This window comes from Caloenas nicobarica, chromosome 3, assembly GCF_036013445.1.
Source record: "Caloenas nicobarica isolate bCalNic1 chromosome 3, bCalNic1.hap1, whole genome shotgun sequence".
Lineage (NCBI taxonomy): Eukaryota > Metazoa > Chordata > Aves > Columbiformes > Columbidae > Caloenas > Caloenas nicobarica.
In genome coordinates this window covers 117127771-117144913 of record NC_088247.1, presented here as the reverse complement: position 1 = coordinate 117144913, position 17143 = coordinate 117127771, and the positions used below count along the sequence as shown (strand labels likewise).

The 17143-nt window shown below is 45.7% G+C and overlaps 1 protein-coding gene across 1 annotated transcript in view; it reads right to left on the bottom strand.

The window, feature by feature from the left end:
• Positions 1 to 6034: 6034 nt before the first annotated feature.
• PAK5 (p21 (RAC1) activated kinase 5) overlaps positions 6035 to 17143 on the bottom strand; it is a 35208-nt gene continuing 24099 nt past the window's right edge. Inside the window, exons 3-8 of the mRNA XM_065631308.1 lie at positions 15804 to 16295; positions 13908 to 14041; positions 11811 to 11937; positions 8913 to 9038; positions 6854 to 6988; positions 6035 to 6190 (exon numbers count right to left, since the gene is read on the bottom strand). Of these exons, the coding sequence (XP_065487380.1) occupies positions 6035 to 6190; positions 6854 to 6988; positions 8913 to 9038; positions 11811 to 11937; positions 13908 to 14041; positions 15804 to 16295 (1170 nt within the window). The remainder of the gene's footprint in view (positions 6191 to 6853; positions 6989 to 8912; positions 9039 to 11810; positions 11938 to 13907; positions 14042 to 15803; positions 16296 to 17143) is intronic.

Below are 17143 nucleotides of genomic sequence, written 5' to 3'. Positions count from 1 at the left end.
GGGACTCATACAGACTGTCTTCTTTCAGCTTAAAACCGGTGATAAGCAAAGAAAAATAGTAATTTAAATGTTGAGAAGTGGAGGAGGAGAAACTTAACTGCTTTTTAATGCTGCAGCCTCCTCCAAAATTCATGAGGTTTTTTGATAAAGGTGGATGCAGCAAGAGCCTTCCTTTAGTCCTGTCTTATTCCTGGTCTCATTTCTATGTTATGCTCAGCTTTTTGTTTTCTCATTTGGATGTAAGATGCAAAATTATGGTGCTAATGATGCTTGTGGCTTTGGCCTTTTCTTTTAAAACTCTAGTGAAAGTGTTCTGGGCGGGCTTTAGGCTGACCAAGTGCCACTGCCTACAATGAGCTGATTATTATTAAAAAAAAATATCATTTAGAGGCAGCTGGAAAAAGCTGTAGGTAGCAGGAGGGTGAATAAAAGGATGAAGGTTCATCCTTAATAGAGAGGGGCCATAGTTACCAGCTTTGTCCTGCCTCGCTCTCATCTGCCCTCCAGCCAGAACGGCTTTCCCAGCCAGCTCCCGCCAGCCCGAGCAGCTGCTCCTGTATTTGACATCCAAATACAAGAAAATAGAAAGGGAAGCAAACAACTGAACTGCAGACGCCAAAGGAGCCACTCCATTGTCATTTGTCTTCTTCATGGCATGTCTGGGCAAGGCAGTGGCAGGACCGCAGTGGGATGGCGTGGTTGAGTGGGTGAGCAGTGGTGGGGCAGGACATGGGGATGGACATTGCACCAAACTGGAGATATCCCAGTCAGTAAGAGACCGGTCCCCTCCCGGCTGGGTTCCTCCTGATGAGCTGCAGGTCTTTGGTGTCAGCAGGAGCAAGTTCTGCTGGTTCGGTTGAGTATAATTAGAGATAGAGAAGAGATGGGACATCGTCTGTGAAAAATGGTGGAAGAGAAGGACTTTGGGGCTGGAAATAAGGAAAAGAATCCTGGTTTGCCCCTGTGCCATCTGTTCCTCTAGGAGAGCCCATTAGGGTTTTTTTTTTCTCCCTCTGTTCACATTTATCAGCACCTATCTCTTTTTTGTTGTTGTTCGTGGTTTGTTGGTTGGTTTGGGTTTTGTTGTTTCGTTGGTTTTTTGTTTTGGTGTGGGTTCTGTTGTTGTGGTTTTTTTTCCTTGCAAAACTTGAGTAGTTGCGTATCTGCTTGGTGTAACAGGGAGACTCTCTCCAACATCTACATGTATTTGAGATGGGAAAAAAAAAAAATGCTAATTTATGCTTGACTTTGCAAACTAATTTTAATTCAACCTGCAGTGACCCTGTAAGGGCAAGGAACACATTGTCTTGACTGCTTATAGGAAACCGCCCTTGACTGATCCCGCTGCTCAGGCACTGGCCGCTGCATTGAAGTGGTGGCATCGGCCACCTGACAAGGGGACAACCCCCAAAAGCTGGTGCAGCTGTTGTGACCCTGTGCCCATACACCTGAAGAACTTCTGCTGCTTTTCATGTCAGATGATGGAGGTTTCCCGTGGGTAGCGCTCAGCATCGCCTTCAGGCTGAAAGTGTCTGTAAGCTCTCAGGAACAGAGTTGCATGAATATGGTAATTAATTTATTGGGGTTTTTTCCAAATTAAGATAGAAAATAATTTCTTGTTGGACTGAACTGTTTTCTGTCTCTTTTTTTTGGGAAGAAAGGAAATAGAAATAATAATTTCAGCTCAATGACAGTTTGCATTGTGTCCTGAACTGATGTATCTTGTTTAAAGAATAAGTTATTTAAGATCTTGAAAGAAAACCCTTTGAAGCTTTTAATTATCTCCATCCTTTTGCTAACAATTATTTACTGAATTTTATCTGACTTTTCCATTGATCTAAGCTTTCCAAGCCTATTTTTGAAAATGATTTATGAGAGGGGGTTAAAAAAAAATGTGTTCGACTTCTCTCCTGCCCATCAACCTACAGCAGAGTCTTCAGGATGGCAGCATGGTTATTGTGATTTCATTTTATATTTCGCTTTTGGTCATCGATGGCTTATTATGAGCTAGTTGCAAACTTGAACACTTGGCTTTATAGATGTTTATGAACACACTAGGAGAAGGTGGATAAATGTAAGAAACATCACTCTACTGAGCTCTATAAGGACCTGTAATAATTAAGTACTTACTAAAGCAGCTGTTAATGACTTACGAAGTACCCAGGATTAGAACTTTAATTATGAATTATTGATGTAGTGCTGAGGAGGGGAGTTACATAGCCAGTAAATGCCCTGGCCTCTGCTACTAGAATTATTTGTTAATACTGTTAGAATGGGTGCTATCAGAAAAAGCTGTTGTTTCTCAGTGACAGGTGGGAATAAATGGATTGCAGTCCCATGCTGTACGCAGAGCTCAGCAGATGAAGAGACCTTCTGGATGAAGGGATGTTCCCAACATCTGGTAGCTAAAAAAACCTGAAATTAAAGATATTTTTCTAGTGATAGTGGTGGAGGAAATGGCTTCTGCAGGGACCAGGATAAGAGCTCAGGAGCTGTTGGGTTGCAGGAGAAGAGACCTGGGAAGATCTACAGAGGTTACCCAAATTTGCAGAGAAGGTGAAGAAAAGGGCTCAGGCAACTTTGTAGCCCAAGGTAACAGGCTGTCTGTGTGTGCATTTGTCTGCGTGTATGTGTACATGTATGTACACGCGTGTATGTGTGTGTGCACACTTGTGTGCCTGTGTGCTCATGTGTGTGCGCCTGACTCTGTGTGTACGTCTGCTTGTGTGTCTGCATGTATGTGTCTGCAAACGTGTCAGCATGCCTGTGCATTTGTGCTTGTCTTTGTGTGCACATCTGTGCGTGTTTCTGCGTGCATGCATCTTTGTGTGTGTATACTTGTCTGTGTCTATGCGTGGGGGTTGTGTGTGTGTGTTTGTGCATGTCTGTGTACACGCACATGTGCCTCTGCGTGTGTGCATGCATACATGGGTATGTCTGTGTGCGCCCCTGTGCATTTGCATGCATCTGCATGCACATGTGTGCCTGTATGTGCGGGACTGCGTGTGCGTGCTTGTCTGTGTGCCTGTTTGTGTGCACACGTGTGCATGTCTGTGCATGCATGAGTGCGCGTCTGTGCGGTTGCGTCTGCATTTGTCTGTGCATGTTTGTGTGATTGTGTTTCTGACTGTGTATGTCTGTGTGCGCGTGCGTGACCTTGTATCTATATGTGCGTCTGTTTCTGATTGTGTGCATGCGTGCGCTTGTGCATGTCTGTGTGTGCAGGTGTCTGCATGACTGTGTACCTGTGTGTCTGTGTATGTGTGTGCGTGACTCTGTGTGTGTGCGCGTTTGCGCATCTGTGTGCCTATGCGTCTGCATGCACATCTGTGCGTCACTGCGCCTGTGTATCTGTGTGCATGTGTCTGTGTGTGCACATCTCTGCATGTACATCTGCACATCCATTTGTGCACATATGTGACTCTGTCTGCTTGTGTGACTGTGCACGCACGCATGTATGTTTGTGTGTGCATTTGTGTCTGTGTACATATGCATGTCTCTGCGCTTAAGTGCGTTTGAATGCTTGTGTGTCATATACGCGTGCAAATGTGCCTGTGTGCACATGAGTGTGCCTCTGTGTGTGGCTGTGTGCGTGTCTACATGCGTGCTTGTGTGTTTATGTGTCTGCGTGCATCTCTGTGTATGTGCACGTCTGTGTGATTCTGTGTGTACATCTGTGCATTTGTGTGTGCACTTGTGTGAGTGCACGTGGCTGTGTGTTTGTGTATATGTGTGTGTGACTCCATGTGTGTCTCTGTGTGCGTATGTGCACCTGTCTGCATGTATGTCGTGTGCGTCTGTGTGTGTTACTGTGCATGAATGTTTGTGCGCATGGCTGTGTGCACATGCGTCTTTGTGCATGTTTATGTATCTGTGTGCATATGTGTCTGCCTGTGTTTCTGCATGTCTGGGTGCAGGTGTGTTTGTGTGCATGCTTGTGTGTCTGTGTCCATCTGTATTTGTTTCTGTGTGTGTGAAGTTTAGAAAACAGAAACAAGGTGGGGGGGGAAAAACCACACTGAATATGAAAGCATTTATTAATTTATTTAACTTGCATGTGCATTTGTCTCACCAGCAGTTGGTGTTCACAAAAAAAACCCTTTGAAATTGACAAAACTTTCAGTAAACTTGATGAATACTGTTTAAAGTATCTAATGATAAGAAAGTTGCAGAAAATTCTTCACTTACAGCCTAAAATGTGCTGAATATTGAAGAAAAAATCCCCACCAACCCCAAGCCCCTTTTTATTCAAAGATGGTTAAAAAAACTTGAATTTTGTGGCTAGTATTACAGTTTTGCCTGCATGTCATTGCCTTTACCAGTGCAGCCTGTTTTCCTGAGTTGTCAAGACTACAAAATAGAAATGCCTCCGAAGGCCGGGGGTGCTGCGCTCTCTGCCAGGCTTCTGCGGGTGGGGACCGGGAGCCAAACACATTTTCTTCAGTGTCTTAAAATGTGCAAACAGGGTTAAGAAGAGAAAGCAGCAGGGAGTAAGACACACAGCTATTCGGTGCTCAAGTTCATATTTACCTCCTCTTTTCAATTGTTTCTCTCCCTTCAATTATTCTTTACCTTTTTTAAGGGCAGTACTAAAGGAGCTGCTGTACTACTGGCAACTCTTTTTGTCCTGGAGGAAGATCTTTAAGCAACAGCTCCTTCCAGGTATAGATGTTTGGTTATAATTTACTACAATAAATAACAATTAACTTTTTCACTATGAAATTCCATAATAAGAAAGAAACTAACTGTGTTTTCACAAAATTTGCTTTTTGTTTCTTAATGAGATCATAAAATGAGGTCAGTAAGAAAAAAAAAACCTTGAAAAACATGGCTTTCATATTATACATAATTCAAAAGAATTCAAAAGAATCATTAATAAATAAAATTCATTTATCATTGAAATAATTATGAAGCACTTCTAAAAATTTTCAAGGCAAATCTAGTTAGGCCTACAGTTAACATGCAAAGTCATCCAACAAATAACACAAAATTGTACCGCAGTAGTCAACTGTTGCATCAACATTCAAAAAGGTTTAGACAGCAGCACGACTTCTTCTATATGGCAAACATCTCGTAACGCATCACAACGGTCGGTCTGAGCTCTGGAGGGTCCCACGGGTGGGCGGATGGACGGACAGACGCCTGCCATCCCCTTCCACTGCCAGAGCGAGACAGGAATAACGGAGATTTTTGTGCTAACAAAACTGAGCTTGTGGTGGCAAAGAAAAGAAGGGACCGCCACGGTGTGAGAAGACCCTTGAGTAAAGGTGGGGCGGATGTTAACATCCCACCGCCGGGGAGATGAGGGACACCCTGATGCCCATGACCATTCACCAGCAGCGCTGACTGATACTGACAGGGTGTCACTGGTAGCGCCGGCTCCCATCGCTCTTTCAGCCACCGTGGCTCTCCTCACTGTAAAGGAACCCCTGGAAAACTTTCTAACTTCCTAAAGGGTGTTGGTTTTTTTCTGTTTTCAAAAGGGTTAAAAAAGGGTTAAAAAAATTCTTGCTAGTTACACTTAGTACTTCAACTAACACAACAGTTACATGACAAAGTACTGCAAGTTATCAAAACATACTGTACAGAAAATTACAAATTCATTGCAAAATACATTGCGCTGCTATGACTGAGATAAAAAGTGCTTTTTTTGTCAGAAAAGTGTTCTTCTGAAATAGAAGTGCCGTAGCCTGCAATAAAATTCTGGTGTTTCACTCTGGTTGTGCTATCCTCTATAAACTACCTTTCCAACCTTGTTTGCGTTTGGTGCTTTCTGCCTGGATGGCCGAGACGATGACAGCGCAGGGAAGCGATGGTCCGTGTTGGAGCATGGCCACTCGGCTGGTGAGCGGGATAGCTCCCTGGTCCCTCGCAGCCCCTAAAAGCACCTCCCCGGGTTTTTATACACCACGGCACTTTCGCAGGGCTGGTTTTCCTCCACAAGGTTTCGCTCATCCTTGCCCGTGGTTCCCACACGACCGCTGGGATTCCCGCGCAGACTTTGCACTAACCTCCTCCCAAAAAGTCACCGGCTTCAGCGGTGCCTGTGCTGCCTCATGAGGGGCACGATGCAAGAAGGAGGCCCAGCCAGTTTGAGGAACGGGTGTCTCAGCAGTTCCTGCGCCGTGGCTCTCTGCGAGGGCTCCCGCATCAGCATCGAGTCCAAGAAGCCCCGGAGGACCGAGGAGACCTGCAACATCACACTGGTGTTAGGAGTGGGCAAAGACACCCGTTTCCAGCCTGCGCTGTGCACCGTACTTTTCTTGGGAAGACAAGGGACACCCTGAGCTTTCCTGTGGCAACAGATGTACTGAGCTGAAGGGCTGCGCGTCTTCTATGGGCCATAATATTGAGCATACTGGGGTATCGGTGGGGCGCAAACCAGCACACTATGCACACAGTTTGCATGTGGTGGGTGAGAAAAGCAATAATGCACTGAGGGCTCAGGTCTAACTTTTTTCCACAAGCACATCCAGAATGTGAGGTAGCCAAAGGCTTTGGCCCTGGGCATGGATGTACCAACCCACCCAGAGCAGGGCTCATGTGCTGAGTTGCTCTGGTCCTCAGGGAGGGTGGGAAGTGCAGGGAGCATGAGGCTCTGCCCAGATCCCTCCTCTGTCACTCACTGCCAATGCAAAGCCAGGGCCGGGCACAAAAAAAGAAAAAAACAAAAACCCTCAAAACAGTTTGCTGAGGGCTTTGGCCTCCTGTCCTCCACACACAAGGCCAATATAGGGCACAGGGCTCAAGGTGGTAACTAAAGATGCAATTTATCCTTTGGACTTGCAAGTGTGTGGCTATGATTCTATTAAACACCAGTATGTGCAAGACCATCACCTATGGAAAGTCTGACCTTGTGCATGTCCTTCACTCGGGCCGGTAGGTTGTCCCGGATTCGGCGCATGGCCTGCAGCGGCGGCTCATTGAAGTAGGGTGGCTCACCGTCTATCATCTCGATCACCATGATGCCCAGGGACCAGATATCCACCTGTAACACAGAGACCCTTCGTAAACACGGCTGGTGGCGCAAAGGTGAGGAACAGGTTCAGCACTTCGGTTTGTACAAACCTCCGAGCTGGCTCATGCTGTACCTGGTATCTGTGGCCAGTCTGGTGAGCCATCACCGTAAATCTTTCTTTCTTAACCAGCCAACAACAATTTCTTTTTCTTGTGAGAAGTCAGTGCATTGAAGAAATAAATTAGAAATTACTTGCAAATCCAGGTCTGCAGCGAGTTTAGGTGCTGGGCACCAGCAGCACTGCTAAGGCACGCTCGTTTGCGAGGCTGGCTGCACCCTGCTGTGCACCCCGGCAATCTTCACCCCAGGTTGGTGCTGCAGTGCTACAGGAAAGGTGCAGCTAGTGGGAGAGCAGAGCAGAATTCAGCTGCTCTGAAATCAGTTCCTCTGTTTGGCCTGAATATTAAAGACTACACAAACCCCACCTGAGACTGCAAGGCAGTTACTACACCTGGGCTCATTTCCAGAGATCACAGGTAACATGTTATATAATCCCTTTGGAAAATGATTCAGCTCCAGCTTAAAAAAAACACAAAACCCTTTGGAAAATGATTCAGCTCCAGCTTAAAAAAAAAAAACCACAAAACTTTTTTTTTTTTTGTCCTGGCCTGCTGCAGAGCTGCTCCAGAATCCCTGATGACTGTAATTCCATCATTTGCCAGCCCAAATACAGACACAGCCAGTTCATACTGCTTTTGCTCTTTTGCCAACACTATCCTTCAGCTTAAATCCTCCTTTTTTTTTTTTTTTTCCCTCCTTTTCCCTTCTGGTGCGATACCTAATGTAGCTGTAAGTTCAGCCACTTTATAATCCCTTCGGTGTTATTAATGGGCTAAAAATAGCTGGTGTTATCTCTGAAAAGTCTCCTACAATGCCACACGTCCCGGGCGGACAGCGATGCCTGCACAGTGCTCTCGCTCTCCCTGCCTGCGGCCCCTGCTGCACCACGTGAAGATGCAGCGACTCCTGTCTCAGGCCTCGCCTCATTTCCCAGGGTGTGTGTATATATATACGTGTGCGCATGTGTATGCACGTATGTATGTATGTATGGGTATATCTTTCCTGCAAGTTTGCTTGCTGCAGCTGTTACTACAGGCATGATCAAGCAGATGACTCCCATCCCCACGTGGAGGAGAAGATGCAGCCGCGTCCCTGGCTGGGGAGCCGTGAGTCAGTGTCAGGCTGAGCGCGGGCGAGGGGACAGCTCTGCCCGCGTGGCCGTGCCGTGACTCAGAGCTTCCCATCGGAGGGGGCACAGCCCCCGCAGAGCCGCCGGCTCACACACGGCGCTCCTTCTGGTCTCAGCTGAAGGCTCCAATAAAAATAAGTGAATTGCCTTTCTCAGACCATTTGACAGTGCTTAAAATAGTTCCCAGAGATATTTTAATATTTTTTTTTCCCCTTCTCAATTAATGAGAGACTGAGTGTAAGGAATGAACCGATGCGGGGACACAGAGCGTGGTAATGCAGCCCACCCAGCTGGCTCTTGTGTTTGGGACCCTACCGGGAGGACCATGCCCATGTTGGCACGGTGAGATTTGGCTGCTAGTTTAGTATATGCAGGTGCAGACACCTGTAACTGCAGCTCCAGCTTAAAGATCATCAAAGGGTCTCTCATGATGTAAAGATGACACCAATTTCCTTTAACACAGCACCCTAAGCTAAAATATGTAAAGGCATTGTTTAGTGCGCTAAACTGAGTTGTCATTTAATGACTTCGTCTGGGAGAAATACTTTAAAACAAGACACGATGTAGCACTCTGGGGCAAACATAATTTCTGCTATTTAGCATATCTGCATAAATGCTTTAGAGCTGCGCGTTTCACACAGGGCTCAGCGCAGAGGGGAAGGAGCCACTCAGGGTCGGCGCGGGTGGCGGTGCCGCTGGACTCACCTCGGTGCCGTAGGGCAGGCGGGAGATCACCTCCGGTGCCATCCAGTACGGTGTCCCCACCAGTGACTTCCTCCTGGGGACCTCCTTTGACACCTGGGCGCAGAACCCAAAGTCCGACAATTTTATCTGAAAAGCAAAGAAAAAGCTCCTTTTGAATAACAAGGCAAATTCCTCCGAGACAAACGTGCCTCTGAGACACACGTCTCCAGCTGCTGGGGGTGGATGGGGACAGAGCCACAGCGTTTGCCTCGCATGGAACTGCAGCGCGATTTTGGAAGTGTGGCTGGAAACAGCCTGGGGGACACACAGCTCATTAAAGCCAAGGCAAAGAAAAGAAGTAGGAGAGAGTGACGCTGCTGCTCGTTACTAAGATTGCCTGTCACAGCTCATTGCCTCTTCAGCAGCAAAAGATGCGGAGGTGATAAATAGCTTATAATATTTTAAAAAATAGAAGGAAAACAAAAAATTCTGAAGTAACAGTATTTTATAATGAATCTATTATTGCCTGTATATAAGCCCCATGTTTGTAGTCTACGTATGTATGCTAATATTTAATTTACAGATTTAATATACATACTGGAAGTAATACACATCACTCCTATTACTTGCATCAGGTATATGATCTGTGAGTTTGCCAGAAAACAGATTAAACAAGGGTCACTCCCCCCTTTTTCTTTCACCACAGGGAGCATGACCTAACACTCACAGAAAGCAGTAACACCTCCTGCCAAGGATTTTTCAAGACCAGGACCTCACACTGTGAACTATCACTAAAGAAACTGTCTCCTTTCTGTAGCAGGGGAGTTAATTTGGGGAAGAAAGGGAAGACTCTTCCAAAATGGTTGCAAGAGATAAAGGGGCACCTGCCCCATTTGATTGGGAACTCAGGAATTAAAGACAGTCCTGTCCTTGAGTAGCTGTGGCAGTGACCTGAAATAGAAATAGTGGGATACACAAGCACTCTGGAGAGCAGCTCTTGCTGCATCATGTGCCTGCTCATACTTTTATGCAAGAGGCTTTTCTTACAACAAAAATTATGGAAAATTATCGCCTCCCCCTCTCCGTTGCTGTACAAGACCAAGGTAAAAACTTCTCTAACCCTCAACCAAAACGAGCTGGTCTGAGTGTTGTTGGCATCACCCTCTTCCAGAAACAGCTTGTTCCTTAAGGCTAAAGTGGTTTGTTTTGTTCTGTTTTGCTTTTTCCAAGTATTTATTTGGAGGCCTGGAAGCTATCCTAAGGGTTTTCCCGGACATTAGGGCAACCCCCGTCACCCCCAGCGATACACCACATGGCGCCACGGTGACCCATGTCCAAGGCCCTTAAGACACGTGTCCCATCACGTACTCAGTGCCTGGGGATACAAAATGAGCCCAAACAGCCCCAGGACAACCAAGAAGTTAGTTTCATAAATCCCTGCATTGTGTAGAGCAGCAGTTTATTATCAGCACTGATTTGTTTTCTTTCAGATTCAGTACAGGCATTACTTTTTTTAAAACTAAGGGTGTGATTTTTAACAGAATTATGAAATGATTGTTGGTATTTCTCAAAACAAAGCCAATAATAGCCATGTTCTCCGAGCTAAATGTATTTTTCAGTTTACAGGATGAAGAATGGAAGAAATAATGCATATTTTGGAAGCAGAGCCCAGTCTTCTTTTGTAGGAGCACAAGAGGTTTTACTTATCTATTGCTCATTCGAGTACATAAAAGAAGACGATTTTCTAAAAAAAGATAATTGCACAACACAGCCATGAAGAAATCTGCAATGCAGATAATAAGTACTGGAGTAATGAGTGTAATGAGGCACTGTATGCAGATCCTGAGAGCAGAGCAGATGCTATTTCAGCAACGTGGATTGAAATTGCAACTGAAAAACTCCTACACACAAGGAATTTTCTTCCCTGACAGGATTAACAGGAGCAGAACCGCTCCCGTGACCGCTGCAGGAAGACAATCCCTCTCCCTTAGTGAAGGGGGAATCAAATTATAATGGCGAGCCTTTGATTAGAGAATCAGATCAGGCTTGAAAAACCAAAAGTTTTATCTTCTGAAGAAGATGATCTAGGTTATTTCCACACCAACCGTGTGCTCTTAGGCTCAGTCCAAGCTGCTAAGTCTTGCTTTAGACAGGGGTATAATGGCAGTGGAACAACTCCTAAACCCCACTTATGGGACTCACCGGCCATGAGTGCCTTAGTTTTCACTCAAATTATCCCAATGGTGAGATGCAAACTAGTGCCTAACTCAAGCAGAAACTGGGGTCTTAGGAGTGATTTGCCTTTCTCTGCCTAAACCTTTGGGTGCCCCAAGTTCAAGGTGCATCATGTTTTACTGCCATGTTTGCCCAGAAACACCACAGCACAAACCCACCTTTCTCCTTGTCAGGTAATAACAGTTTCTTTGCGACCAAACGCTGCTGATGTAATATTCTTTTTGCATGCAAAGTTGTTTGTTTGGTTTTTTTTTTCATTGAGCAGGTCACGTGCAGCATTTTCCCTCCCTCTCTCCTCACTCATTAACAACACCGACCAATTAACTGACAGCAGCACCCCATCCAAGTAAACGAAGCATGGGACAAGAATTATCAAGTATTTTTTAAGTATACATATGGTAAAAGCTACTCTCACCATCAGGGGCGTGTTTCAGCAGCAATGCAGAATATTTTCTATTCTTATAGACGGACAGCCTCTTAACTACCTTGGGAAAACAGAGCAATTGCATAAAAACTTGCGGATGTCAATCACCAGCCAGGCCAGGCCTGTGTTTTTCTGATTCAGCTCATGTTACTCCCAGGTCGCATCCCTTGGTTTCACACGCCTGCCCTATTTTTTTTAAACGTGCGTGGCTATTTTCACACCAGCCCCACGGGACGGCAGGGGCCAGGCTGGGTACTCACCCTCCCGTCACTGGTGAGAAGGATGGAGTCGCTTTTGATGTCGCGGTGGATGACGCCCTGGTTGTGCAGGTAGGACAGGGCTCTCAGGACGGACAGGCAGACGGTGGCGATCTGCTCCTCGTTCATCCTGAAACAGCGAGGTGGAAAAATGAGCCGAGCGTTAATGAAGGCGGCGGGAAAGGGGAGCTGGAGGGACAAGGCACAAGTCCCGGTTCACGCTGGTGTGTCGATGGCAGGAGATGTTTTAGGCAATGGCTCTGTGGACACTTTGGTCCTGTTTCTATCAAAAAAGGGGGAGATGAAGAGCAAGGAACGACTCTGCAATGAGGTCTGGATAAGCCTCCCTGCAGCATTAAAAAAGCAGAGCGTATGATGTGATGCAGCCTGGTACAGGGAGCCTGTTTTCCCCTGGGAAATAACAGAAATGCCTTATTTACAGTAAACTTACTGCTTGCCAAGGAGGGTAAATCACTGCTGGGATGGAAACAGGCATGGAATAAATATGAGGAAAAACACTCCTAATTGTGCAGACAAAACATCAGGCCCTGGGTCTTGCTCTTCAAGAGCATTTCCTTTTCTTTCATGCCTTCTATCAAAATATTCAGGGTGTTTCAGTAGAAAAATGAACAGCAAGAGTCCCGATTTCTGCGCACACGTGCAAAACCCACTCTGGGAGAAGCTGTCGATGGCCAGGGTGGGCGGCAGACCCCGACCCAGTGGATGTCCCCACCATCTCTGCTACATGAGCAGAAGAACGCCCGTGGAGATTTCTGCTTTGACACTGTGTGCCGTTTGCAGCACTTTAGCGAAATCTTTGAGGGAAGGTTATGCAATGTAAAAAAACCCCAGAAGATTACAGAAAGACTATTTTGAGTAAAAAAATAGATGACAGCTCTTAAGAAGTGGTGCCCTGGGAACATCTGTTTGCTACTAAACTTCTGTCAGAAATATCTAAGATAGAGCTTTTAATGTTTGGGGAGCAGTAGTTAACAAATGACTTGCAATATTATGATTTATTTCAGCACATGAGCTAAGGCAACACTAGAAAATAAAATACCTATGTTACAACTCTGCTTTAGATAGGACCGAAGAGCATCATTGAACTATGAGAGAAGACAAATTTTCTAATTTACTATTCCTTGCTTCTTGCTCACCTAAATACTCTCCCACTTGCTTGGTGTGGAAATTTTTATTTTTTTATTCAGGAGGAAGAAAGCAAATAAAGAATTCCTCTTTCCTATCTCACTTCATCCTCCTTATCAGGAAAAGATGGGTGAACATCAGATGTAAAGTGGGCTGTAAAATCTAATGTCTCCACTTGGAAGATGAAGAGTAGTTCCATACATGGTGCTGGCGACTCGCCTTCCTTAAACGCACGACATTAACTAAGTATGGGAGCAAGCTCTACCATAAGCACAAATATTCTGGTTCAAAATATTTTTCGCATTATGTTTTCAGCCTGGTTCGTAGTTAACGTTTCTGACAGTGTGGTTACACGGGTTATGAGTATGGAGACAAATCACCCTCAGAACTGACGCAGTTGTGACAGCAAAAAACAACAATACAGATCACCAAACAGAGAAAATAACTTTTTTTTTTTTTTTTGGCCATTTTAGGAAATATGGATAAAAGTCGAGTCACTGCTAAATTACCTCCTATGGCACTGCCAAATCCCCGTCTACCAGTAAGCCCTTTCAGAGATTTCCTTCCCGTCTGTTTAAAAAATGTCAGTACTGACAGGAATTCAGCTGCAGCGGCTTATTTATGCTGGTAAAGTGAGCATGTGCGTATATATATGTATATACCTACACATGCATCTACAGCTATACACATACATACATGTGTTTATATATATACACACACATATATTTATGTATGTATATTTTCCAGACATCTACATTGTACGTATTTTTCTGTTTGTATATATGTATTTTGTACATATCCAGAGCCAGGAGGTACCAGCTTCCCTCAGCACGAGGTGGGGTGGGGAGGGCAGGGTCCGCAGGCACCGGGAAGGAAATTCAGGGCACCCACCTCCTGCCCGCCCCGCGATGATGTGTTAACGCTGCTGGTCCCGGCACAGCACAACCCACCCACCTCGTGTGAGTCACGATGTCTGTCAACGCGCCGCCCTCCAGGAACTCCATCACAACCCACAGCTCGTCGCCAACAAGGTAACTGTTGTACATGTCCACCACGTTCTCGTGATGGTAATCTCTCATGATTACAACCTGTGAGGAGGAAAAAGATGATATGTGAATTGCTACAAGCATTATCTGACACTTGTTTTGACCTTCTTTTTCACCGTACTTTCCTCTTTGTGCTTAGTGAAGGTTCTGCTATGAATCACATCCTCCCTAATCCTTATGCCAACGCATAAACAAAATCAATATATTTACATAAAAATAACAGTCATCGCAAATGCATTAGGAAGAAGGAAGACTCTCTAGTTGCTAAATTATAAGTGGTAGATAATTGTTTTTTCTTTTCAGATGGCAGGAACAGGACTGTTTATTTCATTGGTTTTTTTGTTGCCAGTTGCTTTCAGTATAACAGAGGTTTTTTTTATTTGACCCCATGAATTGTTCAGCCCAAAGTTGTCTTCATCATGCACCAAATGGTACTTTGCACAGAATTTTAACAGAGTGCTGGTAATATAGGGGACATTCGTAAGACGACTCAAATCCCACATCTAAAAGGGACCATACAGAACTGGGACCACAGTAACAGCAGCCCAGCCAAGGCGGCGACCACGACCCCGTGGTATTGAGGGATGTCAGAGAGGTCATCAGGAGAGAAAATAGCAGTTGGGGAAGCCTCAATTATCTGTATGTAGACTGCTGAATATAAATTGTCAGATGACACGAGTGACTGGAGCGTGTCAGGGCAGCAGCTTGGTCCTGCACAGCATGTGGGACCCGCTTCAAGATGCTCCCATTCAAGAGACGCTCTGTTAGAGCCACCACAACGCAATTCGGTGCAGTCTTCCAGCAGAGGCAAAACAAAGCCAAAAAACCCGGTACGGTCATGGACTGTGCAAAGGAGAACTCTGCGAAGTTTCTTAAAAGCTAATGTTTAATCTAAAAACGTTAAGTTTTTCAAGTTTTTAAAGAAACCAATCTGTCATGTGCTGAGGGAAGATCCTCTTACAGTTAAAATACAGGAAACAAATGATGGAAACAAAAGGTTAATTCTCACAAGAGTTCTCCCTGGGGACCTGCAGAGGGTTTGGCAAATTCAGCATATTCACAAGTGATCTCAAAAAGGGAACAGAGAACACCCACCACCAGCTTCTTCAAGGGAGTAAGAAGAAAAACAGGAGAACTCAAAGCATCAAACAACTGGGTAAAAACACGGCAAATGAAAAGCAGTGTTCTAAAGTTTAAAGTAATGTACATGTGAAAAACAATCTCCCATAAGCAGATGTGGGCTCTGAACCGGCTGCAGCCACTCAGATGGTTCCAGGAAAAAGGGACTGTCAGCTCTTTGCTAGGTAACCATCCAGAAAGCAAAGGGACTGCACGTGGTTAGGAGAGGAAGGAGGAAGGAAACAAAAATGATGTATTAATATATGCCAGAATACGGTGCATGTGCTTCTTGAACAGTCAGGCTAGTTTGGATCCTTCACCTTGGTAGAATAAACTATGTGAGAAAACAGTCAGAAAAATGGAACCAGGCTGTGCCTGTGCACCTGATATGCTGCACAGACCAGCTGACAGATTTCTTAGTTGTTTACTGTGACTTTCCACCATGTTACAAGTTTAAAGCCAGGGGGAAACACAAGTCATTTCAAACTGGTCTGGTTATACACTATCTATACAGCATCGATGTGTGGGGGACTCACCACCTCTTTCAGAAAGACATTAATTTGGCGCCTGAGGTTGCCACTTGGCCCCCGAGGTTGCCACTTGGCCCCCGTGGTTGCCACTTGGCCCCCGTTTCCCGTTGAACCTACCACCTGCAAAATCCATCGCGCCACCCAAAACAACGTACCTCATTAAAGAGCAGCTCCCTCCTCTGCTGCTTCCTGAGATCCATCTTCTTCACGGCCACTTGCTTTCCCGTGTGCTTCTCCGTGGCGATGCAGACAATCCCCGTCGAGCCCTCCCCGATCTTGATGAAGCTGTCCAAGTACTCCCGGGGGTCTCCGGGGCTGACCACAAGCTGCAGGGCAGCTCTGAACTGTTCGTGGGACACCCTGGAGGGCTGCTGGTCCGAGGAGGATCCCCAGCTGGGTGGAGGATAAGCACTTGACGTGATACTTGGGGAGCTGGGGTAGGAGGCGGTGGAAATATAGGGTGAGCCGGGCTGGAGGGATGGCTGGTGACAGTGGGAGGCTTTGTGATAGACCAGAGGGTACTGGTAGCTGCTGCTCGAGTAGCTGACTTTGCTCTGACTTTGAGGTAGCTTCACGGGGCCCCTGGGGTAGGTGTCCGATCCAGAGAGCGGGGGGCTGACAACCAGCTGCGCTCGATCGTAATCCACCTGCAACACAAAAGCAGATGTGTGAACGTGGACGGACAGACAGCTGTCCTGCTGTCCATCCAGCCCTCACCGCTTGGGGCATTTCGGTGACCCCAACGTGTGCCCCCATGTGCCTGTGACACTGCTGTCCTGTACCTGACAGGAGATTTTTAGACCATTGGGCTGCTGTGCACTTCTCAGCACTAAAATGAGGCCAGGAAAGACCATGAGATCTTTCATGTATCTCAGGTCCATTTTTCTGTCCAGGTACCTGTTTGTGGATACAATAATCTTTCTTTAAAGTAAGTGTATGTTCCAGAAAGCAGATTTGCTCTGCACCTGCAGTGTCCTGCAGGCTCTTTGCACCATTTCCTCCAAGAATTCATCCCTTTCACAACCTGCAGCCCTTTGGTAAATCCCAATTTGTGTCTTTCCTTTCAAATACCAGCTCCTGGGTTTTGACTCTCAGCCCTTAGTCCGTCCTTATGCTTTTCTCCAGCAATTCAAAAATGACCCAACCTCTTCTTGCGGAGGTGGTGGCACCCTGAAATCCTGCGACCCGCTGCTGTTTGAGTGACTGCGTACAGGGGTATGATGAGGAGCCTAATTCAATTTACCGTTTGTTAAATCATTTTGCAGAGTGACACACTACATAACTGCAGCGTCACAAAACCACTAGTTTTCATCTGAAATCAGAGACAATCGCAGAGGAAATTATCCTGATGAGAGGCCTTGTTCATTTGCAGGTTCCTTTCTTTTTATTTTCCAAGCTTTTCTAAGCCTCTTACACTGAAAGCAAATTAATACTTCACATTTGCAAACATAATAGTTTGCTTCTATCCAAATTAAAACAAACAAATAAATAAATA